At 34.2% G+C, this 25,237-nt stretch overlaps 4 protein-coding genes and 1 long non-coding RNA gene across 5 annotated transcripts; 4 read left to right on the forward strand and 1 right to left on the reverse strand.

The window, feature by feature from the left end:
* Positions 1-975: 975 nt before the first annotated feature.
* LOC143636016 (uncharacterized) lies at positions 976-1,893 on the reverse strand. Its single transcript, XR_013154172.1, has 3 exons — positions 1,750-1,893; positions 1,541-1,605; positions 976-1,315 (listed from the first exon to the last, which is right to left on the reverse strand). It is a non-coding gene; the product is annotated as an uncharacterized LOC143636016 (long non-coding RNA).
* Positions 1,894-11,206: 9,313 nt separating this feature from the next.
* LOC143636000 (uncharacterized) lies at positions 11,207-12,452 on the forward strand. The gene is made up of 4 exons (XM_077103696.1): positions 11,207-11,245; positions 11,423-11,835; positions 11,960-12,083; positions 12,234-12,452. Exons 1-4 carry the CDS (start codon positions 11,207-11,209, stop codon positions 12,327-12,329), a joined length of 672 nt encoding a protein of 223 aa, XP_076959811.1. The 3' UTR covers positions 12,330-12,452.
* A 240-nt stretch (positions 12,453-12,692) lies between these two features.
* LOC143636017 (uncharacterized) lies at positions 12,693-13,678 on the forward strand. The gene is made up of 4 exons (XM_077103711.1): positions 12,693-12,761; positions 12,842-12,994; positions 13,084-13,287; positions 13,389-13,678. Exons 2-4 carry the CDS (start codon positions 12,959-12,961, stop codon positions 13,452-13,454), a joined length of 306 nt encoding a protein of 101 aa, XP_076959826.1. The 5' UTR covers positions 12,693-12,761; positions 12,842-12,958; the 3' UTR covers positions 13,455-13,678.
* Positions 13,679-16,721: 3,043 nt separating this feature from the next.
* On the forward strand, positions 16,722-21,146 carry LOC143636073 (proline-rich receptor-like protein kinase PERK8). Its single transcript, XM_077103758.1, has 8 exons — positions 16,722-17,760; positions 17,849-18,259; positions 18,342-18,428; positions 18,509-18,579; positions 18,814-18,890; positions 20,236-20,383; positions 20,475-20,636; positions 20,710-21,146. The coding sequence occupies exons 1-8, from the start codon at positions 16,824-16,826 to the stop codon at positions 20,899-20,901; spliced, it is 2,085 nt and encodes a 694-aa protein (XP_076959873.1). The 5' UTR covers positions 16,722-16,823; the 3' UTR covers positions 20,902-21,146.
* Positions 21,147-22,728: 1,582 nt separating this feature from the next.
* On the forward strand, positions 22,729-25,218 carry LOC143636075 (putative isoprenylcysteine alpha-carbonyl methylesterase ICMEL2). The gene is made up of 9 exons (XM_077103760.1): positions 22,729-22,937; positions 23,423-23,499; positions 23,601-23,670; positions 23,756-23,911; positions 24,007-24,246; positions 24,331-24,396; positions 24,476-24,619; positions 24,717-24,807; positions 24,897-25,218. Exons 1-9 carry the CDS (start codon positions 22,729-22,731, stop codon positions 25,056-25,058), a joined length of 1,215 nt encoding a protein of 404 aa, XP_076959875.1. The 3' UTR covers positions 25,059-25,218.
* Positions 25,219-25,237: the final 19 nt, after the last annotated feature.

The following is a 25,237-nucleotide window of genomic DNA, read 5'->3' on the forward strand; positions in this document are numbered from 1 at the left end:
GGGATTAATGGAGTTATACATTCACTTCACGCACTTCTCGCTGTAATATCACTTCTCGCAAGATCCATCCCCTATATATATATATATATATATATATATATATATATACTAGTAAAAGAGCCCGCGCTTTGCGGCGGGAACACAAGAGGGATTTGGTTGGTATGGAGTTAGTAATAGTTGGCGGAAACAAATAAAATAGAATAAAAAGAGTTGATAATAATTTAGAGGTGGAAACCTTGTCAAGAGACATCCATGACCCATAAGAAAAAAAATACATATGGGAAGTTGATGCAAATTTTAAAAATATATGTATGTATATACGCGGCCATATTGCCCATATCGAAAGCTTGCTCCGATAACACTTGGTCATATAATGCCATCACTATTTTACTAATTTACAAAATCTAAGTGAAGTCTCGAACGCTCGTTAACATCTTTTAAGTCCCCCCTACACCACACACAAGCGACCTGAAAACCATAAAAAAGTTAGTTACAGTTGCGCAAAGACTAATACGAGATTATAAAACTTAAACAAAAACAAAAAGGAAATAAATAAATAAATCTATGTTCTGGACCTCATGTTGCAATAAAGCAATTTTTGCAGTTAACGGTTCCATTATAGCAGCAATTGCATTATCACGTCCATGTTTTCGATGTCCATATAGAGCTGCATATCTCTCATGCAAGTCTTTTTCTTCATTAAAATGATTTTCCTGTACTAAAGTTAAGTTCCACTAGAATGTTTAATCATACTTTAAAAGAAAAGTATTCAACAAAAATCCTTTTTTTAAATAAAAAAAAGGTAGCAAACCTTAGTTCGTTTACAGCAGAGCAAGAAGCAGCTGCAACTGGATCAACTGAAAGAAATAGTGATGCTTCTATTTGTCAAATTAGTTTTTGAGGAGTAGAACTATCAACAATGAAGAATCTTTGTAATAAGTGGTTTCTAAAAAAAATATGCCTAAATAACCACCTTTCTAAGCACAAAAGTGCAAAATAACTAAAATGCTAATTACAATTGGATATGAATAATTGAAGTGGTGGGTGAGTAAACAACCAACTTACATTTTGACAAGTAAGTAGCCTCAAAGATACTCTGCAACGATGGACGCCATGATTTTGACCTTGAAATTGATCAGGGTCTCATATCCAAACTACCCCTAGTCCAGTCTAACGTTTGCACCAAATCCTTTCGCCTGTTTAACAAATCTGACCCATACTCAACAGAATTCAAACGTGACTCGTTAACAACCTCAACGCGTTCTGGAGATAAGCCATTTGACCCGTACCCGTGAAATCACATGCTCCGTAAAATCTGTTTCAAATAGTTGAAGCACCAAATTAGCCTTTACTTCTCGCAATCATAATTAAACTAACACGTTGACAAAAATACCCTTGTATCAAGTTGACATGTATTGACTGTATTCAGCCCGTGTACCAGTAGTGAATGAAAGGGTACTTGTTCGTATAGACGATGGTTGGCCCAAATAAGATATAAATTTTCAGTGAATCTAACTTGATATGTAGAGAAAAATGTTACCCATAGTTTTCTATCTAAGGGGACGGAAGCTACTCGTCTCTAGTTGGTATCATTTGTGTACAAACCTGAACCAATTCAACATATCATATAAGTTTAAAAACACTAATTTTTACATATCAGTAAGTTTAGAAATCATCAAACATGTCATAAAAAATAAAAAATAAATGTTAAAAAACACCAAATAGAAGCAGCTAGTTTATTAAACTTACTTGTCAAATATGGTCAACTTTTCCCACTTGCACAGTCTTGGGATCAAGATGCTCTTCGTCACTAAACTCACTGAATGAATATACGAGCACGTGCCTCACAAAGAATAAATAAAATAATTAAAAATGGGCGAAATTAACTCAAAATGACCCCTATTCAACTTTGGCCCAAATGACTTTTGTAACCCGAACAAAAAATATCTCAATCTTTTGACATGTTTGTGCTGATAGTTGTATCCTTAACATCCCTCAATAAATGTTCTATTTCTGCTAATAGTTGAATACTATAACAGTTCTTGAAAGATTAGGCCTTCATCATCAGTTTAACTTTTGAAGTCAAAAATACAGTTAATGGCAACGTTGATAAACGATACAATTATTATTTTTAAACATCAACTATCTTTAATTTATGATTATATTAATATTGAAAATTTTTAAGTTTAAAGAAAAAGCGGAGCTAACATCATATGCAGAAATAGAGATTATAGTTTTAGCATAGATTATATGAATGTTACTAAAAGTATGTTTGTTTTTCTATTTTTATAATTAATATCAAGCTAATATAACGAATTAACTGTGACGCAATATACTTGATTGTTTGTAATTCTTGCAAGATTCTTAAGATGAAAAATATGCCTAAAATGATTCAAAGTATACTACCATCTGGAACACTAAAAATCTTTCAATCCACATGCTCTTCATACCTACATGCAGAATGGAAATTTACCTATTGATGCACCATTTTTGACAAATGCTATTGGGTTCTATCCAGAAGTAAGTTAGATGACTATTTTAGTAGTATCTGTGACACACTTTTAGGAGTGAAATTTTTAAATAAGACCTCTTTTGTTTTATTTATTTCACAGGTAAGGGTAAAAAAATAAGTGTGCCCGTAGATATATAATACATAACTAATTTTTAAGTAAAAAATCGTATAAGCGCTAGTATGCAATACATATAAGATATATAGTCATACTACGTATCATAGCTAAAACAAAACAGAGAACACTTTTAAGTTTCTTAAACTTGAATATTAGCACCAATAACATTAAAGCATTACATAATGAAGTTGTATACCTTATACAAACAAAGAAATACCTCTTTGTACAACTTATGGAAGCTCAGAAATTGCAGACACATCTGCGCTCAAAACACCTACAAAATCATTATTATAATAAAAATAGAACCATTTAGAGCAAATGGATGTAAACACATTGGGGTTGAACGAGTAAAAGTTGGTTTTACTCTAATAATTATAAAAACTGTGTAAATTAAAGTAAGTGGCAATAACATAGGACCGAAATAGCCTAAATTAGGAAACAACGCATCTAGACCAGAATAATTACAAAGATCAAGTTCAATTGAGATTTTAGAGTTTTAATTGAACAAAATCACTTATGAATAAGAATTAAACTTACGCGTTTTTGCCACAAACACAAATACGACAACATAATAACATTTGGTTGACCTGAGTACGCATTTTAAACGAAACCTAACTCACCTTCTTCCCGCGGAACCACAGTGCCTGAAAATTGTATGAACATGATCAAATTGAAACCAACGTTGTTTTTTAACATAATCAATTATGTAAACAGACACGAAACCTTGATCATTCAAATTCAAACCCATGTGCCTGCATAGACCTTATAATAATCTGGATTATTACAAAAGAAGTGCACGAAACATCACATTAATATGATATTCAAAATAGACTAAACAACGTTATTCATACTATCGTTTAGAAATAATATTAAAGTTTCAAAAAATAATTATAAAAAAGTAACATTAATACATGCTTTGAGAGGCTAATAACGTACCAAAGGTAGTTCATCCAACATTTCCACAACATTCTAATTTCAATCCAGCATTTAAACTAATCACCTAAGAACCAAATTATCATCTTGAGTCATCTCAATCTACAACAGAATATGCAGATACACACATTACAAGTTGACCCAATACCGAATTCAATAATATAATTAACATACCCTATACACAGACATGGTGAGGAGACCTTGATAGCAGCAAAACAATCGATGCAGGGTGGGTTCTCGCGTCACAACGTCACAGCGATTTAGGATTTGTCTGTGGTAAGAGAATAGGGCTTAAAGTATCCTTCAATTGAAACGAACAGAGGATTCAATCCGTCATCATGTATTTTGATTGCACCATAAAGTTCTTCATTCAATGGAATAGGTATTATGATTGAACCATAACTGCTTAATTCAATTGATTTCAGTTGAATGATGTCTGAGATGAGATGATTCTAATTCCATATTAATTGCAATTTAGCATTGCCGCTGGGGATTGGGAATTAATGTGGGCTGAGAATAATTGTTGTCAAGAAAGTGCCTGGAGCTTTAATTCGCAATTAATATTTCTCATGAGAGAGAAAGAGGGATATGAAAGAGCTCCTATATCTATTATAATGTAATATATATATATATATATATATATGTATGTATATATACATAAAACTAGTGTATTTATAACGAACTCACGTGTTCAAATAATCACTTATAGATTATAAACGCATTCAAGATTAACGATTTACATATTGTCCAAATCTTTTAAATAATCTTTCAAAAATCTAAGATTGTCATGACAACAAAATTCTATTATGAGGATTTGTTTTCAAAGGTTATTAAACGATTATATGTGTGATTTCAAGTATTAAATATTGTCACCTAAGGTGATAAATCTCATAAAAAAAACTTTATAAATACGAGGTTTCATTTTGAATATTGAATTCGAGGTTTATTCAATAACAGATATTTCAATTTTCATCATTTTGCATAAACTCAATGACCTTGGTTTTACAAACTCTTTTTGGGACGCATTTATGAATACTTTATATTGTGACATAAATTTTGTTTAATAACGATTTATGCGAATTATTACCTTCTTATTATCGCAAGCATCAATTTTTCATGAATTATTATAGTCACAACTTTATGTATACAAATTCCTTTAACAATTAGACTTACAAGATTTACATTTGATAATGATCAAAATACTTCTCTAGCTACGCGTTACCGCGACGCCTTGTTATTACATATATTCTTGGAAACAATAAAACAGCTTCACTTGAGATTTCATTTTCGATTTTATTCTTATGTTTTTCAAAGAGTATGTGATACGTATAACAACTCGGGTTTTTGAATTCACATTTTACCCTCAGTTTAACGTTCGGGTTCTTTTTGTTAAATAAAGATAATTGCGTTTATCGAGTTTAAATCAATTAATATATTAATATTTAATTATTTATAAATATATCTTTAATGTTCTTACACTTTTAAACCAAGTTATATACTTTTATCTCATTTGTATTCAATCTCAAACTTCAGGGTCCAGAGTGTAAAATAGTTATAACCCATATCTCCAAACTGGATATCCATTTATCAAACCCGTATCCACATTCGTTTCTTGTACCCGAATTCAATTTACAATGACTTGGACCTTAATCTTCGTTTATTAGTTGTAATTGATCTTGTGTATCATATAATTATGTTAATTCCGGTCTTAACCGACACCCAAACAAACTAATTATATAAAATCGTGATTCGTTTACCATATTAACCTAACAGACATTCGTTAACCCTTGTTGATCACGAAATCATCAAAGATATTTCAATTAACTGTGCAGATATAATCCTTATATTCTAGCAGACTATAACCCTATAAATAATTATATTAATTTACGCATTTACTTGCTCATCCGTAACCCATTATCGCCGGCCACTGCTACCATCGATTAACCCATCTCCGGTCATCTTCTAAGGTAATTAAACCCATGGTTGTGATCGAGATTTCTTGTTCTCCATTAACCCTATGGTTAATTTGATCCAATATAACGAATTGGATCAGTTTGATTTTTAGGGTTTATGTAATCATTTTGAATGAACGGCTTTTGTATATTAATCTTTAAAACTGTCATTAACAAACTGTAGCTGGTAGCTCAGTTGGTAAAGTGCTTTCGTTAAATGGGCAGGGGTCGCAGGTTCGATCCCCTTGCACCCGATTTTTTGGGAAAAATCTTTAATATTATTATTTTTAAGTAAATTATAATTGTATTAATAATAATAACTAAATAAGGTTATTTTAATAAACACCGTCTTTGTAATACTCGTTTAACTCTTGTTTTGCTCGTGTATATACGTTTAAACTTAAAGTGTGTGTGTGTGTATATATATTATAATTTAAATACTAATGTTTTTAATATACTAAACTAATTTTATATATTTATAAAACTATAAATAATAATTATTAAGTTATGTTTTCATAGATTCAAATAATTATTTTACATATTAAAACCTTATATATAATATGTTAATATTGTTTATTTAGTGTTAATAATAAGTTCTTAACTTAGCGTTTTCGTTGGCTCTCGTTTCTCATTAGGCTTAACGTTCGCGCGTGACTTTTCTTGTCTTCTCATTGTCTTAATAATCATTCGTTCATCTTCGAGGTGACTACCACATTCCCCTATTTTACCGCTTTCAATGTTTTGGGGACATATGCGTAAATATATTTCTCATTATATACTTATACTTAAAACTGCAACTTTGTCTTATGTGTTAAGAACTTATACCTTACTTGTTTATGTGCTTATTTGTTTTGTATGCTTTCGCATTCGGAGAGGTCCAACATAATCTCAGTCTAGTATGATCATACGCCAGTCGTTATAGCTTTGTGCTTCTCGACATCTCAGTTATACTTGCTCATTTGGTTATTTTGTTATTCTCATATGACTTGTTGCAAATACATATTTTTATTTATACTTTGAACTGGTGTGTTGCTCACTCAACCATGTGTTGACAAAACTATATTATTTTCAACGCATATGCAGGTTATCGTTTGATGTTCAAGCTGGTTTGGAAGAAAAACGTAGGATTGCATGTTAGAGAGAATAAACAAGATTGTAGATATATTTGTATTGTCTTAATTATTTGAATTATGGATTTTGTATTTAATGTTTTTGATTATTTAATTAATTTAATAGATATTGTCACATTTAATATTGCATGATAGTAACCTTTGAAAAGCTGTGAGCAATCAGTCCGCCCCGGCATTTCCGCCGTAGGTTGGGGTGCGACAATACGCGATTTACATATTTCGTCATTAATTCGAGTCTCACGATTATTACGATTTTCTTTTCAATTGATGAGATGTTTCGATGGTAATTTTATGCATGTGAGATTTCTTTTTGTGTTTTGATTATTCATGACCGAATTCAAGTTACTTAATAACAATTGATGTACTACTTTCGAAGCCTCACTTTCGCTAAAATTTTCGTTTATCTTTTAAACGATATTTTCATGACTATATTATCGTATTTGAGCATTTATGTAAACACGATTCTATGCATTATTCTACCTCGTTTCACTTGAGCTATTAAGCGGCCTATGCGTTGTTGTCCGCAAGTTTTGGCGCTATTAGAAACCGTTATTATAATGACGATTATATAAATGGTTTCACAATAGTGGCCGTATTCACGTTTTATCACATTTCATCGATTGTTTTGGTTGTTAATCAAATGCTATTTTATTTATGTTGATACACGTATGAGTCACCCCAAGGAACTCACATCATTCTCATGTTATTACATTCTACGCGATCGTATTCTCAATTGCTTATAACCTCAAGTTTGTTCACGTATGAAACTCATCGTACACTATTATTAATTTGTAACGTCGTTTACCCCGACCTCATGTACTCACTTGTTGGGCTTCTCATTTACACCTATCAGATTTTTTCATATTCACTATTTGGATTCTCGTTTTCATTTATTGGACTTCTCACTTCCTTTTATCGTAGTTCCCATAATTAAGATTTCACTCATCGGATTTTATACTAATTTAGTGACCTGACTTTCAACCAGGGATTTTAACGATTTATTTATTCTTTCACACTGAGAACATTTGACTTCAAATCTCGTTTTGTAATTGTTTGCCCTAAGAATTATATTATTCGATCGTCTTTACTTATTTAAACCAAATTGATATTTTCACCTTTGTTTATATTTTAAGATTTAATTGTTTCAATTATTTATTTCATTTTTCTACTTATTTAAAAAGTCAACCCCAAAATTTTCAACCGTTGGTATTGTTTTATCAATGTTTGCAAAATTTAACAAGCCTTATGTACGTTTCTAATGTTTAAGATTTCAAAATAAATATGTGTCTTAAAACACACAATGGAAAAACCATGTGGACCATACGACGATCGAAATGATTAGGGGTGCACACTTAATTATCAGAATCCCCGTATGGAACCATAGTAAGTGCGGTTGTGTGCGATAACTCAGACCCGGGAATGATAGCGGAAAAAAAATGGAAATGCGAATCATGACAAAGGCATGGTCTGGTACATCCTATATAGAAGTGCCTTTATTATGTTTCTCATTTGTAGCGTTTTTCGAATCATGCAAGGATTTGACGTTATTCTTTTCTTAAAATTTTTCATGTAATTGTTTTACCAAAAGCGACATTCGTAGTAAGTACCTTTTCTTTGAGTTTATTTTTAATTTCGGGACGAAATTTCCAAAAAGTTGAGGATACTATGACATTCGTCAATTTCTGGTTCTATTTGTATTCGTTTATCACGTAAACCGACCTGATTTATATCCCGAACATTTCAAATATATAAAATATTAGATTTTATGTTACTAAATCATTCTCACATGTTCAATTTGAAAAACCCCTTTTACAGATTCGAAAACGCCTTTAAAACGATCAAATTACATCAAAAACGAACTTCCTGGACGCAAAACGAACCACGCAAGACGATCTGACCAAACCCCACCCTCATGGGCGCCGCGCTCAGCGGCCATGAAGGCTAGGGCGGCCGCGGGTGGCGGCCTCAAACCTGCAAATTCGTTTTTTTTTTGGCTTTTTATGTTTTATTGTGTTTATAACCAACCTATTTTCATGCAAGACTCTTTATGTTTGACCATTTAAACTTAACCTATATGTACACACCCATTTTCTTCATTTTTACACTTGCTCATACTCCAAATTCTCTCTTAATTCAAAGATCTTAAAGGTTGTTCTTCATATTACTAGTAGTTTGACTTCCTAAGTCAAACTAACCATAGTCTTTCATTCTAACTTTACTAACACTTGATTATGGTGATACAACATATATATAATATACACCCTTTGTTACCATTGGTAGTTACTTATCCGACCCTGGTTGGTTAAGTTTCGGACCTTGTAAGGCAAGGCTTCATGGAGAACTTCGTGTTCTTGAAATATATATACTTATATAACTTGTTTATACATAGTAACCATGCTTTTCTGCTCATTTTAGTTTATTTACAAGTTCCATGGTTATGAGTTGAGGGTCTATGCTTCGGTTTAACCGTAAATAGCTCAAAACTGTAAACCGAACTTTTTCTTACTAGTTTTGTTAAAATAGTTGTTTAAACACATTTAATATTAGATTTGAGTTTCTAAAATCATTTTTTACAAGTTCTTTGATATTGGGCATGTGGAAACCATCTATGAACTTATTGGGAGATGGAAACCAAACCAAAACCGAACTCTTGTTTAAAGACTTTATTGTTAACTTTTTGGTTGTAAAACTTGAGTTTCTTCAATTATACATTTTTATACAAGTTCTTGGATATTTGGGCATGTGGAAACCATCAATGAACTATTTGTGAGATGGAAACCGAACTAAACCGACATTTACTCGCTTAAGACACACAAGTGTGTTTTTAGCTACCAAGACTTGTATATTTCTTTAAAAATAGTTTACAAACTGATTTTAATTATTTTCCTAAGTACTTGGAAATGTTGGATCCAACTTGATCTCATAACAAAGTTTGGACCGACAAAATCGAGCACTCGCTTAACGTACATTGTTAGTTCTAAAACAATAGATCTACATAATTGGTTAAGCCTTACTTGATTTTTTATTAGTTATCTCATAACATTTAATATTTTGGGAAGTTGACCTTGGGTTTGACCAATTATCAAGACCCGAACCAACAACCCGAAACACTTGTTAAAACCCGTTTTAGTATCTTTATCCCAAAGGGACTTGCATTCTTGCATTTTACCCACCTTATTACTTAACATAGGTTGAGTAAATATTATAGCTAGATACTTTAACCCGGTTTCGAGCAAACTTATATTTTTAAAGACTAGTATTACAATTTATTAATATTTACATTTTTAAACCTTAAACTTTAAATTGTTTGCATTTATTTTCATTTATTTTATATAAATATTTCTTAGACAACCTTTCATAGACAAGCTTTCCTTTCACCTAGACCTTGCTCGTTCATCCCCATCCTTCCGGTTACTCGTCATTTTACCGATCAAGTTTATTACTTGAACGTGAGTACTTTCATACCTCGTTTTCCATCTTTTGTTTTTGGGGTGACATTTCATACTTATCAAATGAAATGCTTTATTTACTTGAATCTTAAACCACAAACGTTATTGTATACTTTACTTGAATAATTGCTCGATTCGGTGTTCTATGATTCTATGCCTATGTGTTTATCGCTTTTGGTTGGTTGATCTATAAATCCTAGACTACTTGGCATCCCCTTGTAGCAAGGTGTCGTTAACGTAATGCAATTAACGATAACTATAAAATTATAGACTATCTGGCATCCCCTTATAGCTAGTTGTCGCTAACGTAATTCTATTAGCGATATATATTTATCAAAATTATTGCTTTTATTTATTGTTTCGTATACTAGTTTTGTGACTTTTCCTTACTATATACTATATGCACAAACTTATGAATTGCTCACCAACCTTTGTGTTGATAAACTTTATTTTATGAAATGTTACAGGTTTGACTTTGATTGACTCGAGAACTTGACGAAAAACGTTATCAAGACTATTAGGATATTAGAAAAATGAACAATCTATTTGTTTACTTGTATTCAATTTGTTTGTATGAACAAGATGTGTATTTTATTGATTTATGAAATAAATGAATTGATTAAATATTGTCACTTAAATAGTGTCTTGTGTTTTGGGCAATCCGTTGCATCCCGGCATGTCCCGCCGCCTTTGGTCGGGGCGTGACAATTTGACTTGGTATTTTTTAACCTAAAAATCTTAACAGCCGTCATCCATATGCAACTGTTCGAACTCACAATCTATTCAATCCTATTCACTGGCGATCATTCCAGGTAATAACCAATCCGCTCGATCAACTAATTTCGAATATCAGTGCTTACTATGTGCTGCTTGTTGAGATATAGATTATTAGTTTATTTAGGTTTCATTCAAGGTCTTCACCGGGAGGAGGAGTGAGTTTTTGGGCTGCATCTTCCATTTTGATAGCAAAATTGGATTTCTTTTATTTTTGTAATTAACCATTTAATAGAGGTTGAATGCATAGTTGTGTGCATAATTGAAACTGGTGAAATTTGCTCAGTTTTAGCATGCGCAATTGAAGATTAAGCATACTTCATATTTTAGAATAATGAACTATGGTTATGTGTTATATGTCTAAAATATTTCTTGATATTGTATACTTATAAACATAAATTGTTTATTAGTTTGTTTGTAAAGTATACTTTGTTGAGGGGTTAAACTTGAGTACTCAAAAAGCATAAACTCATAAAGTAAACATTACGTACTTGACCATTTTTGTTTTATAATAAATGCAGGGTATATTCATTATGTCTGGTAGTCAGGACAATTAGCGACGTGCTGGTGGAGGTCCTGGTATTCGTGGGCGTGTCCCGCATCCAAGTGCTAGATCAGGCAGACAACAGTCAGTTGACTCTAGTCCTGTTAGTGGTGATGCTAGTAGCTTACAGAAATACACCTCATCAGGAGGTCGTGTCGAATTTCGTGGGGCAGGAGGTCGTGTCGTAAGTCATGTGAGACATATTGGTCCTGGTAATAGTAGTCGTACTAGTTCGCATGATCCCCCACGCTCTCGACACTTACAATCGATCTCTGACTTTGAGGATGATGATTATGATCATGAGTTGGATAATGACGATGACGATGGGGATGAAACACCTAATGATGCCTCTCAACGTGACTCGACTTCCGGAGGCAGAGCTCGTGGTCTATCTCAGAAGCCACCTATAGAGCGAGTAGGTCAAGGGTATGTCTTTAGTTTCTTCATTTTAGTCTATGTTATAAATATATTTTGGCTATTTTTGGAATTTGAAATCACTTGTTCAAAACATGTTACATCTCGTCTGAATTTTTCCTACTTAATATTACAGGTTTGAAAAATTTGAAGTTCACCAAAGTATTTACGGCATTCTACGTGAGCATCTTAAAGGACCATGGATCACATTTAGACAGGTCCCAAAGGATATACTAGATAAGATGTATGACAAATCTAAGGTAATGTATCATACAGTTAGTTATTCATTAACTATTTGGTTTATGGTTTGACCTAAAATCGTCAAAACTAGACCACGAAAACCCCTAATCTAGCGTATGCTTATTTTTGTTAACTTTACACATTTGACTTTCACTTTTTATTTTTTGCAGACTCGTTGGAGTTGGGATCCTGCTTGCAATGAATACAATCGTGAAGATTTTATCAACATGATAAAGTCACGATACAGGGACATCATTTACACTTAAAGTTACAATCTTCAAAACAAGCCAGGTTAGGCGGATGTGAAATCGAGGAAAACGATAACAAGTTTGATATCATTCGTAGATTCCCACCTGATTTGATTGCTGAAAGTGTATGGGAAGAGATGTGTGATGTAAGATCATTCCCAACCCATCCCCCATAATTATTTGAGGGGAATTGGTAAATTACAGGGTGGAGTTTTGAATGGTTATGAGTGCAAATTATAGGGTAGAGAGAAAAATGTAGTAATTTTTTTGTAAATTTGGGAAAACAAAGTTTGTCCCTATTTATTTTTTAATATTTGTTGAATTGGTTGTGAGTAGAGAGAAAAATGTAGTAATTTTTTTAATATTTTGTAAATTAAAACCGATAGTAGTGGCAAGTTTTCCCGGCATACAGGTGGCTCAATTGGATACAATGAGTATCGTGTTAGACTGGTAAGTTAATATTTTTCTCACTTCTAATAACTGTATATCATTTAACACTTACTTCATTCTATATCCTATTATTTATCCAGAGAAAGGCCCTTGGTAGGGAACCAACTTATAAGGAAATATTTCTTGTTACCCACCTTAACAAAGAAGGTAAAAGAAAACTGTTGGCTGGAGAGCTAGACGTTAACAACTTGGAGGGGATGGTGTTTTGTACTGAACGAGCTAGAGAAGCTTATGTAAGTTATATGTTTCATATTAAAATTCTTAAAATAATTATTGTAGGAAGCTTAGCACACAAACAATCGTGTTGTTGGTGACCTTGTAGGAGGAGTACTTGTTTGTGATGTTGGAGAAGTACGGACCTGATTTCAGTGAAGATGATCATGTTGTGTGGTCACATGTTGTTGCAAAAGGGCGCACGAAACGGGTCTTTGGGATAGGATCTTCGGATCTGAATTACGTGGTGACCGAGAGACCAACATCTTACGAGAATACACGATCATCTATTGAGCAACAGTTACAAGAAAATGTGTGTTGTTATTACTGTTATCATTATATTTTTATTATTATTGTTATTGTTATTGTTATGTGCCGTTTACTAATTATTATACATGTTTTAAAAATGTGTAGATTCATAATATGGAAGTTCAAATGGAAGTTGAAAGGAAAACACAGGAGATGGAAGAAAAATTGTGACAAGACCTGCAACAAAAAATAGACGAAGCAATACAAAGAGGTGTTGCAGAGGCCATCAGAAACTCGCAACTTTCCGATCCTCAGTAGTAGTTTTATATCTGGTGTTTTTAAACATTTCACTATGTAGTGGATTTGTGGTCGTTTAAACTGGTTTTGTGGTTTTCTTATGGATGTTCATGACTTTTGACTGTATTTTGTGTTTTAATATGGTAAAAGTTGTTTTGTGTGTGAGTTTGTGGTTGTTTATACAGGTATTGTGAGTTTTATGTATTTTTAGCATAATAAATGGATTATAATGCAATATATATGCGTCGGAATTTTGTCAAAAAAACAATTTATGCAGGTGTCAAAATTGCGTCGGAAAACATTTCATATTTGCGTCGAATAATTTAATGGTGTCAGAATTGCGTCGGAAAAGGAAAAACTTAATACTGTATTTATACATATACGGTATTATAAATACAAAAATTAAAATTATTAAATTAGGTGTTAAAAATACAGTAATTGAAAGTATTAAAATTAGCTGTTAAAAAGTGTCGGAAACGTGTCGGAAAATTAAAAAGTGTCGGAAAATTGCGACACAATTTTGCGTCGGAAAAGTGTCTTAATGTGTGTCGGAAACGTGTCATAAAGGAATTTCCGACGAGGGTTTTTCTGACACGCACAATGCGTTGTAAATGAGTCGGAATCGGTCATTTCTGACGCTTTTCCGACGCAATTCAGCGTCACAACACCATCAGTTTTCTAGTGGCCGCTCTCCACTTATTTCAACCTGTCTAAATATGTTTTATAACTTAACCAACTATTTAAAAGTTAGTTAATCTTGTTATTATTGTACTTAAGCCTTCAATAACCTCCCATTGAGTACTAGACAAACCCACACCAATCAAATGATTTTACTCCATTAATATTGATGGTTGTAAGTAATTAACTCATGGGTGGTGTTGGAAATTCACGGTCTTGAAAGTTGACATGGTTTAACATGATTTATCACTACTTACGCTACTCAAAGAAGTTAAAAAATAATCATAACCGGCCTTAATCACTGATGATTTTATGCAAGACATTACCCAAAATTACTAACTATTAAGGCACTGTCACCTCATTTTTACCCAAAAGTATCTAAATTCTTCGGCTTCTTCTTTGGGTTCAAAACCCAATTTCACTACCGAAGGCACATGGGGTCGTGTTCCCGAAGTACCCAAATTATTTGATGGGGTTAGACCATGTGTAGTCAAAATCTTTTACATATGAGCATTGTGTGACACGTGTCATCCCAGTCAGCAATGAAAAGTTTTGTAAAAAATGGTGTAGTGGTAAAAAACCTCAAAACTCTCCAGCAATCATTATTTTTATAATTCTTTCTATTTTTTTAATATAAATAAAATAAAAAAATGTGGGACAAAAAATTTGATTGGCTGGAAGAGATGGGGAGAGGCGTTTTGTGGATAACTCTCAATGCCAAAACTTAGCTCATAACTTAGAGGGGGGCGGTGTTCATAGAGTTTTGGGAGAGTCTTGATGTGGGAAACGCCCCACTACGAATGGTCTTATCCAATGATGCCCGGTGCAGTCGTGCACCCTAATGGTTTTTATTCTATTATGATAGAGAGCATGCCTTTATACCTTTTGGAAAATCGGTTGCAAGTGCAGCTAGGTTCGCATTGATAGCTGACGAATTCGGTTAAGGAACTTGAAAGAAACAATGCTTAGATGGAACGTTTGCTAGTAAGAGTTTCTGCATGATATAAATCAAATAAGGGATAGCTTATAAAGGAAGACACACATTTAGCTGGTTTTGGTTACATCAATGGAGATTCATTAGTCATGCTTCTCATGTTTATTAACAGAGGTTGTTTCCCAACTAACATGAGCTGTTCAATCCCAACATTCTACTTCTATCTATAGCATTTTATAATTAAAATTTGGAGTCAAGTTTTTATTTTTTTAATAATTGTTTATTAGGATTAGTTTAACAAACGCGTGAAAAGTGCAGCAAAATAAACCTATTTGATTCAATTTAATATTAATATTTTACTCGGTCCAAAATAATTAAAACATTAAAAACAGAAGATTATTGGGTAATAATAAAATATGTTTTTCTATAATAAATTTAATTCCTTTAAATATGCATTCATGAATAATAAGGAAAATTTAAAACCCTGCTCACTTTTAACATGACTTTCCTTTATTTATTTATTTTTTTGTCTTTAAAGTGTTTTATTTTGTTAACTGGATCAAATTGACCGTCTAGGTAACTGTGAAGATCTTCATTGTTGAGTCACGTACAAACTTTATATAGGGCAAAAATGAGTTATCCAGCTTTGAATGAATCACACGGGGTCATAAAACCGTTAGTCAGATCTGATTCATCAAAATTAATTAATGTATGAAAATAATGATGATTCGAATATTTATTTAAGACTAAAGATACACTTAAACAAAAATCAACAACTTTAATATTTTGCTGTAAATTAAGATAACTTACCAGATAATCAAATAATAATGTTATGTCCATAAATAAAAAATGGTTGAAAATCCCTATGAATCTGGGTACCTTAACTCGGTCACAATGAGTCTATGACAGACCACAAACTCTCCAACATGATATGATATGATATGATGTTTTATTTGACTTCACTTCTACGATCACATTCTCACCTCTATTCTATTCTAATCTAATCTAATCTTGTTGAATGTGAACACTACTTTGCTCATAGTCGTCCCCACGTTACCCTTGCCTAACCCCACCATTTTCTCAGATCCACAAAATTACAAAACTTATTATTCATTCCAACTTTAATTTTAATCATCAACGTCCCAGTCCGTGACTGTGTGTCGATCAACAAAGATTATTATTAGGTAAATAAATTATATGATATTTTGTTAGGGTTTTGTTTTAACTACTATAGTACTTGTTACTTAATTACCTGCTGCATTTGCATTTGAATCTGGATTTTGGGGGTTAGATACTTGTTGGAAATCTGGGTTTACATCAATTTGTTATTTTTTTCATGTTGTTGCTTAAATTATGAAGTTTGAGATTTGGGATTTGGTTTCATTGTAGATTTGCGCACCAGCTGTTTGTTGAAATGCTTGGACTTTTCGTTTGATTACCAACTCTTCGGTTTGGGGTTTTTCTCCGTGTTTATGTCAAGATCTTGAATTTTTGTACTGGGAATTTAGGTTTTTGATTGCTGAATCATCAATTTGGTCAAATTTGCAATCATAAATTCTTGACTTTCTTTGCCAAATATTGATTTATTGAGACTTGGGATTGGTGATTTTTGCTACATTCTGGAACTAATGATGGGAATTTAGAGTAAAGTTAAAGCATTTTGTTGGCAAGGTAAGTTAAGTATTGTTTTAATGGCTTCATCTTCACCTTCTCCGGGTTCGTCACCTTCAGCAGTTCCACCTGCTTCTTCAAACCCTACGCCTGTTCCTCCCGTGTCTCAGCCTGATCAGGCGACTGCAACTCCACCGCCTCCGGATACACCTTCAGCTCCATCTCTTCAATTGCCTCCAGTACCAATCGTCAATTCACCACCACCGGATGCATCACCGCCCCCCCCAGATGCGTCACCGCCACCGCCACCAGATGCGTCACCACCACCACCACTAGATGCGTCACCGCCAGCACCAGCATTACCTGCCTCTCCTCCCCCGTTGCCACCTGCAGCACCACCACCTGCAAGCACTCCTCCACCGTTACCACCTCCTGCCACCGCCACTCCCCCGGCTGCTCCAGTTTTGTCTCCACCGCCACCAGACCCAACCGCTTCTCCACCGTCTCCATCCCCGCCAGACGCTACCCCGTCTCCGCCACCTCCTCAGTCACTCCCTCCTTCCCCACCACCTCCAGAAAACATTCCATCACCGCCACCAGCCTCCGCCTCTCCACCTCCACCAACAGCAAACCCGCCCAAAAACCCTCCATCACCTCCTTCACCCGCTCCCCCCTCAAACACCACCATCACCCCACCATCTTCAACCTCATCACCGCCTCCTTTATCGCCCCCTACCAATTCATCTCTTCCCACAACCCCTGGTTTACAGTCACCCCCTTCACCCACCGAGAAACCAACCGCACGATCAACCAACACCACCACAAACGCTAGACAAAATGGCTCATCCGGCGGATCAAAAACAGGTGGCGTAGTAGCAATTGGCGTGGTTGTCGGTATTGTCACACTCTCTCTCCTCTTGATGGCAGTGTGGTTCAAACAAAGGCAAAAAAGACGAGCCCGTCGCCCTAATGTTCACTACATTATGCCTTCACCATCTGCTTCCTCCCAAAAATCAGGTAATTTATTAAACCACATTTTGTATTTGATGCGCCTTTATTGCTGGTAGTTGGTTATTAAATTCCATAACTTTTATGTGGTCTACAGACTCCCAATTTCTGAGGTCCCAACCATCATCTCACCCGTTATCTGGGAGCCCATCATTAAGTAAATCCATGTACTCACCAGACCATGGTGGTGTGGAAAACTCAAGGGCATGGTTCAGTTATGAAGAGTTATCCGAGGCTACAGATGGGTTTTCTGGAAGCAATCTTTTAGGTGAAGGTGGGTTCGGGTGTGTTTACAAGGGGCTGTTACCAGATGGGAGAGAAGTTGCTGTTAAACAACTGAAAATTGGTGGTGGTCAAGGAGAACGAGAGTTCAGAGCTGAAGTTGAGATTATTAGTCGAGTCCATCATCGTCATTTAGTTTCCCTTGTTGGTTATTGCATCTCTGAGCATCAAAGATTACTCGTTTATCAATATGTCCCAAATGACACCCTTCATTATCATCTTCATGGTACGTTTTGGATCTTTTTGTTCATTTAGGATAATGTTTTTTGCAGTTTCAAACTTTTATATTATATTTTATCTGTTTGTAGGTGAAGGCAGACCGGTTATGGACTGGGCGACCCGGATTAAAGTTGCTGCTGGTGCAGCTCGTGGTTTAGCTTACTTGCATGAAGATTGTAAGTTCTGAGTCTTGAGATTTGTTTTTGTTTTTTTACTTTTGTAATTTTATAACTTTGCTGTTTCTGTTTTGTATCAGGTCATCCACGGATCATTCACAGGGACATTAAGTCATCAAACATCCTATTGGACGACAACTTTGATGCTCAGGTATCTTACTCTTTTCAACATGATTTGACAGTTGTATTTAGCACCCCTAAGCCTATCTTTTTTTCCATAAGATGAGTGAAAATATATGCATTTTAGTTTCTTCGATTTGTGTTAAAATCACTCATTCTAGGCTTTTAGCAAACTGTATTGTTTTTTCTGCCTTCAAGAAAAGCAAGTGAGATTGTCAAAAAGTTTTGATAACTGCATTTAAAAGTTATATCACTTAATTGGCAGGTGGCAGATTTCGGGCTTGCAAAGTTGGCAATGGATTCAAATACACACGTCACAACTCGTGTCATGGGCACCTTTGGGTAAGTAACCTCTTAACAGTATCCAGTTAGTTAAACTAGGAATGAGCATTTTTTGCCGAGTATCGGTACCATATCAAAATCATACTGACCAAACACCATCAGTACCGTTACCGGTATTCATTGTTTCGTGTTTTCGGTTTCGGTATCCTCCGGTTTCTGTATTTTTTGGTATTTTCAGTGATACCTGTTACGAACCAACAAAATCAGTACAGGTATTCGGAACTTTATGCTTTCACTTGTTTTCGGTATGTTTGGTATGGTACCGGTTTGGTATCGATCACATCAATAGGTTAAACATACTCTCTCTTGAACAAATGTCTCGTTTCTTTGCGTATTGTTTTGTGCTTTTCTTCTGAAAACCTAGATTTTACTAGAATAGGAACATAACTCTTGATAATATTATATGGTTGTTGAGAATTATTAAAGCAGAATTTGGCTATTACTGCTGTATGTGAATTGAGCTAATCCCTACCTTGGTCAGCTCATGAAAAAGTAGTTAGGCTTGGATTCTTTTTATGGCTTCCTAAGCTTGCACAACTTAAGCTTGGGCTGGATTGAATTGCCTAAAGCTAGAACCTTGATTAGATCGTATAGGCTTGGTTCCTATGAGTTCGTTGTGCAGCTTGTCTACAAATCGGGTACTGTGGACTGATATAGGCTTGAGCCTTGGCTTGGTTGAATAGGATTTTTGAAATAAGCTTCATCCAAAGTAGTGCTTAAGTTTCTCCTTAATGCTAATGTTTGTAGGAATATTGGATTTTAATAATCCCTATTGAATGGTATTGGCCGATAATAATCCCTATTCATTTTATCGCCACTGGCGGTCCCAAATTCAAAAAAGTTGGCCCCCAACGGTCCACCGTTAAAAATGACTTAATGACGTTATATTTTTTTCCGAATTTCAAACTAACTTTTTAGGGCTATTAATCGGAAGGAAAATACGAGTCGAATGATATAAAACTTAGCTTCAAACAATGATCTAAACGGCTTGATTTTGGTTAATTGTAAGTTCAAACACCCGAATTGAAACATTGTTTCGTCATTTTGAAGCACTGTTTCGAACTAAGTTTTACACCAATCGACTCGTATTCTCCTAAGGATCAAAAGCCCTAAAACATTGGTTTGAAATTCAGAAAAAACTATAACGTCGTTAAGTCATATTTAAGGGGGACCATTGAGGGCCAACTTTTTTGAATTTGGGACCGTCAGTGGCGATAAAATGAATAGGGATTATTATCGGCCAATACCATCCAATAGGGATTATTAAAATCCAATATTCCATGTTTGTAAATAAGAAAAATATATATTACAGCAGTAAAATGAAATATTTTTGTGATTTGCTCAGATATATGGCTCCTGAGTATGCTTCAAGCGGGAAGCTGACTGAAAAATCAGATGTATTCTCTTTCGGGGTGGTGGTCTTAGAGCTCATCACTGGCCGTAAGCCTGTTGATGCATCCCAGCCCCTTGGTGATGAAAGCCTGGTTGAATGGGTAGGGTTATGATAAACTATTCAAATTTTCAGAAATTAATTCTCTCTATTTATTAAACTTCAACTCATTGGTCTTCATCATATACTTTCAGGCCCGACCTCTACTGAATCAAGCACTTGAAAATGAGGATTTTGATGAACTGGTAGATCCAAGGCTGGGAAAGAACTACGTGCAGGTAGAAATGTTCCGGATGATTGAAGCAGCTGCAGCCTGCATTCGCCATTCAGCCCCAAAACGACCACGAATGAGCCAGGCAATAATTGTTTCATTGAACATGTAATTATTTTTTGCCCGAAATACCCAAAAACATGAAATGATTCGTGCAGGTGGTGAGAGCTCTAGACTCGATTGTTGAATTCACAACAGATTTGTCAAACGGGATGAAACCAGGACAAAGTGAAATATTTGACTCGAGAGAACATTCTGCACAGATTAGATTATTTCAAAGGATGGCGTTTGGTAGTCAAGATTACAGTTCTGAATATTTCAATAATTCTCAAACCAGCTGGAGAAGTTGAAGAAACGTGAAGCGTGTTTTCATAACAATGTCATTTTATTATGCGGTGCAGTATAACTAAGATATATGCTAGATACGCGGTTTAAGGTTGTTTGCGTGATTTTTTTTACACCGTGAGTGTATATAAAATCTGATGATATTAGCATGGTGATTGCCATCTTGGTCATTCTTTATAGGTAGTAGTCTTGTGACAAGTTTTCCATGTAAATTTTGCTATAAAAAATTTCTAACAATTTAAGAATGATTTATTATTATTCTGCATTTTGATATGTGTTTTTCTAATCATTATACTTATTGACAATTAGAATTCTTTTAGTTTTAATATTTGCATGTTCTTACATTAGTTAAAAAAAACAAAACTTTCTTTAGAAATCTTTGATAGACGGTATGCTAACTGTCCAAGCCTTAACCATTACCTTGTGCAATTTGACTAGAAGGTCAATATACATATTTGTTTCAATAATTTGATTTAATTATTAATGGTTATAAAGTTATTGCTTGTGCTAGAAGCATGAAGGCGACTTGCAAAAAGTGGCATGTGGCATGGAATATCAATCATTTCGATCCACACAACGTGGGAATGATTCGTCTGTAGAAACTTCACTAAGGTTTGTATGAATTTATATTTTATTGACAAGTGACAAGACGTAGTTTATGTTTCTTATTCTCTTTATTTTACGTTTGAACCATATAAATATTAACGGCAATATGACAATGACAAGCATTATGTTTGAATATGTTCAAATAGTTGCCATGTCATTAAACATAACCTGTCAATATTGATTTACGTATAATTACAGTATAGATAGCCGCGGAAATAATATGGCAGATAACCAACCCTATCTAGTATATCATTCATGTATTATGCCAAAATTTCACATCCTAATCATAGGTATAAAAAAAACTATAGATACGATCCATACAAATTACTTAAGTCGTCCTAGTTTCGTCCATAGTGTAAACGTCTTTGAGTAAACTAGTGAGCACTAGGGACCATATTCTTAATTTATGATACCTTATAGTAGTGATAAAATGTATAAATTGTCATAGAAAATGAATGATCCGTGTAATTCCCTCTAATTTATTTGATTTGATTTTAACTAATATATTCTCCTTTGTATGCCGTAAAATAATGTGTATTATATTTGAATGAAAAATCGGTAAGTTATTATCATGATTAGGAATTATTATCTGATTATGATATAATTTCAACAACTATTATCTGGATAATAAATTTTAACTAATATATTAGCTGATGTCCTCCCAGTAGTTTATTTTGTGTGACCCTTTAATATATAATAATGTCACATACATACGTAGAGGTTTATTTTTTATTTTTTAAATATAGCTTTGAATTTTTTTAATCCCGTGTGAGTATTGACGGAAATGGTACCATAAAAGCACCAATGGATAATTTTCAAGTTTTAAATTGTTATTCTAAATAAATACGTATATAACAAAAGCCAATCGAATATAGAAAATAACAAAAGGTTTAGATGTTTCTGTGGATTTGCCAAATATTATTTTACTTTCCAACTTTATTTTTTTAAAATCAATTTTAGAAAGTAGTGCATTGAAAAAACAAAAACAAAAAAGAATAATTAAAATCTGTATTGGTTGGTTGATGATTTTGGATCGTTAATTCGTTATGTATGGAATTACAGCTTCTAATTTTCATTTTCGATTTGATACAGAAAGAAACCCTATTCAAATCCACGTAACCCGTAAATACCAACAAACAACAACCCAATCAATAATAATAATAATACCTGTCAATCAAATTATTATTATTTCTTTCCCCGGGAATTGAATTGAATTGAATTGAATTATGAATACTCCTCCTGATTCCTTACGCTTTAGGACCAGCAGCAGCAGCAGCAGCGTTGGAAGTCGGATAAACTCAGCCAATGCTTCGCCGGCGAATAATAATTCTCCTTGTCTGAGTCGATCACAATCCTTCAGTCGTGAAATCGGACATGCTGCTTCTGAAACTTATCTCATTACTCGCCTTGCTTTTACTCTCCTTCGCTACCTAGGGTATATTATATTATATTCTATTCTTATTTCATTGTTAATTATTAGTAATGTTAGATCAATGTTTCTACAGAGCTAGCTTTTCATACAAATAATAATATTATCATTTCATTTTTAATAGGTCATGATTAATCATGGCTATTAAATGTATAGTTTTAAGACTATGTGTACTGGTTTTACAACAAACGTGAAAAACGCTCTCATTGCCACGCAAGCATGGGGTCTCACTAACTTTTCACTCAAAAACACGTAATGGTTTAATTAACAACGCAATTATTATTTAATCGTTTCTTAACTTATAAATATGCATGTGCGAAAATGCTATTGGTTGCCCCACACAAAAAGAGCCCGTTAACCAATTGGTGCCTCCTCCGTCTACCGCCCCTCTGTTTTGGTTTCATGAGAATTTGGAGCTGATGCGGAAGGGATTGACGCCTCCCACGTCCTCCACTACGCTTGGTCTAATCATATAAATGTTTCTTTACCAGGTTAGGCCGCCGGTGGATGCTCAGGCTTCTTGCCTTACTTCTTTATGCAATGCTTTTGATGCCCGGTTTCCTCAAAGGTTGGTTTGTTTAGTGATTAGTTGTTACATTCACATATAACAACATTTCAAATTTTCAATCTTGAATGATTAAGCTAAATTTCTACATTACAAGTTTTCAGTTTTATATCAATTTTGCATGTCAAGCCAAGTCCGTAGAAGTATAATTTATGGCGATCAACCTAGAAACAGGTAACATTGGTTTGTGATTTGATATCACCTTAGCACGTTATGTTCCTTTATGCATATGATCAGTGAATGTAAATTTGTTCTTTAGGTTGGATCTATACTTACCGAATAATATAGATGGCCCAAAACCAGTAGTCATCTTTGTGACTGGTGGAGCATGGATCATAGGGTATAAAGCATGGGGTGCTCTTTTAGGGCTTCAGTTAGCACAAAGAGATATCATTGTAGCATCCATTGATTACAGGTGACTTAATAAATCCAATTATCATTTTTTCGTCAAATCTTGTGAAGACTTGATGATTTCAGTTAAGATTTATTTTGCATGAATCTTGCATGTAGGAACTTTCCTCAAGGTACAATCAGCAATATGGTTGATGATGTTTCTCAAGGAATATCTTTCGTTTGCAAAAATATTTCTGAATACGGAGGTGATCCAAATAGGATTTATTTAATGGGACAGTCTGCTGGTGCACATATTTCTTCTTGTGCACTGTTTCTGCAAGCAATCAATGAATTCAAGGGAGAAAGTGTTTCTTGGAGTATCTCTCAGATTAAAGCGTATTTTGGTTTATCCGGAGTGTAAACATTCTCTCTTAAAAACATTTGTTTTCTTTTAACTAATCACATTAGCCAAATAAATTATTCTCTCTTGTAACTCAACAGGTACCATCTTCCCAATCTAATTGAACATTTTGAACGACGAGGCCTCCACCGCTCTATATTTTTAAGGCATTAAATAACATTCAATAAACCAGTATGTTTTGGTCATTTTTTTCACAGGCACCTAACTATTAACATGCTATGGCAGTATAATGGAAGGCGAAGAATCCTTGAAACAATTTTCTCCTGAAATGATTATTGAGGATCTGAGTGTTAGAAATGCTTTTGCTATCCTACCACGTATTATTCTTTTTCATGGTACCAAAGATTTTACAATACCACCGCTTGCAAGGTTTGACTCACTCAAAAGTCAAAACTCCCTATTTCATTTTATCACATCATTTATTACTCCAATACATCAACATTTATAAGTAATTTGTGTCTTGCAGTACGACTTTTGTGGAAGCTCTTAAGCAAGCTGGTGTGTCAGCTGATCTAATACTATACAAAGGAAAAACCCACACAGATTTATTTGTTCAAGTAAGTTTTCACTTTTCACTTTAGAACATAATTGATTTATTTTTTTTTTTGACAATTAACTGAATTTTGGGATTCTGCCAACTGTACAGGATCCTCTAAGAGGCGGTAAAGACGAGCTGTTTGACTATATAGTCAACTACATACATGCTGGTGATGCTACTGCACTCGCTAAGGTTGCAAATGCACCTACAAGAAAACGACTTTGTCCCGAACCCTTGTTGAAGTTAGCCGGTATGGTGAGTCCGTTTTAAGCCACCCTGATTTGTAGATTTAACACGAAAGCTCCTGCGTTCGGTCCCCAGCAAATTTTGGTTCAATCTTGTGAAATGAAAGCGCGGTATTTGATATCATAGTGGATTTAAAGTTTGGAATGATGTACATACATTGAAATTGTTAGTTTCATAAATTGAAATATTGGTTGGTTTACTTC

This window comes from Bidens hawaiensis, unplaced genomic scaffold (assembly GCF_021521415.1).
Source record: "Bidens hawaiensis isolate Kalapana, Puna unplaced genomic scaffold, B.hawaiensis_p1.1 tig00007761_1, whole genome shotgun sequence".
Lineage (NCBI taxonomy): Eukaryota > Viridiplantae > Streptophyta > Magnoliopsida > Asterales > Asteraceae > Bidens > Bidens hawaiensis.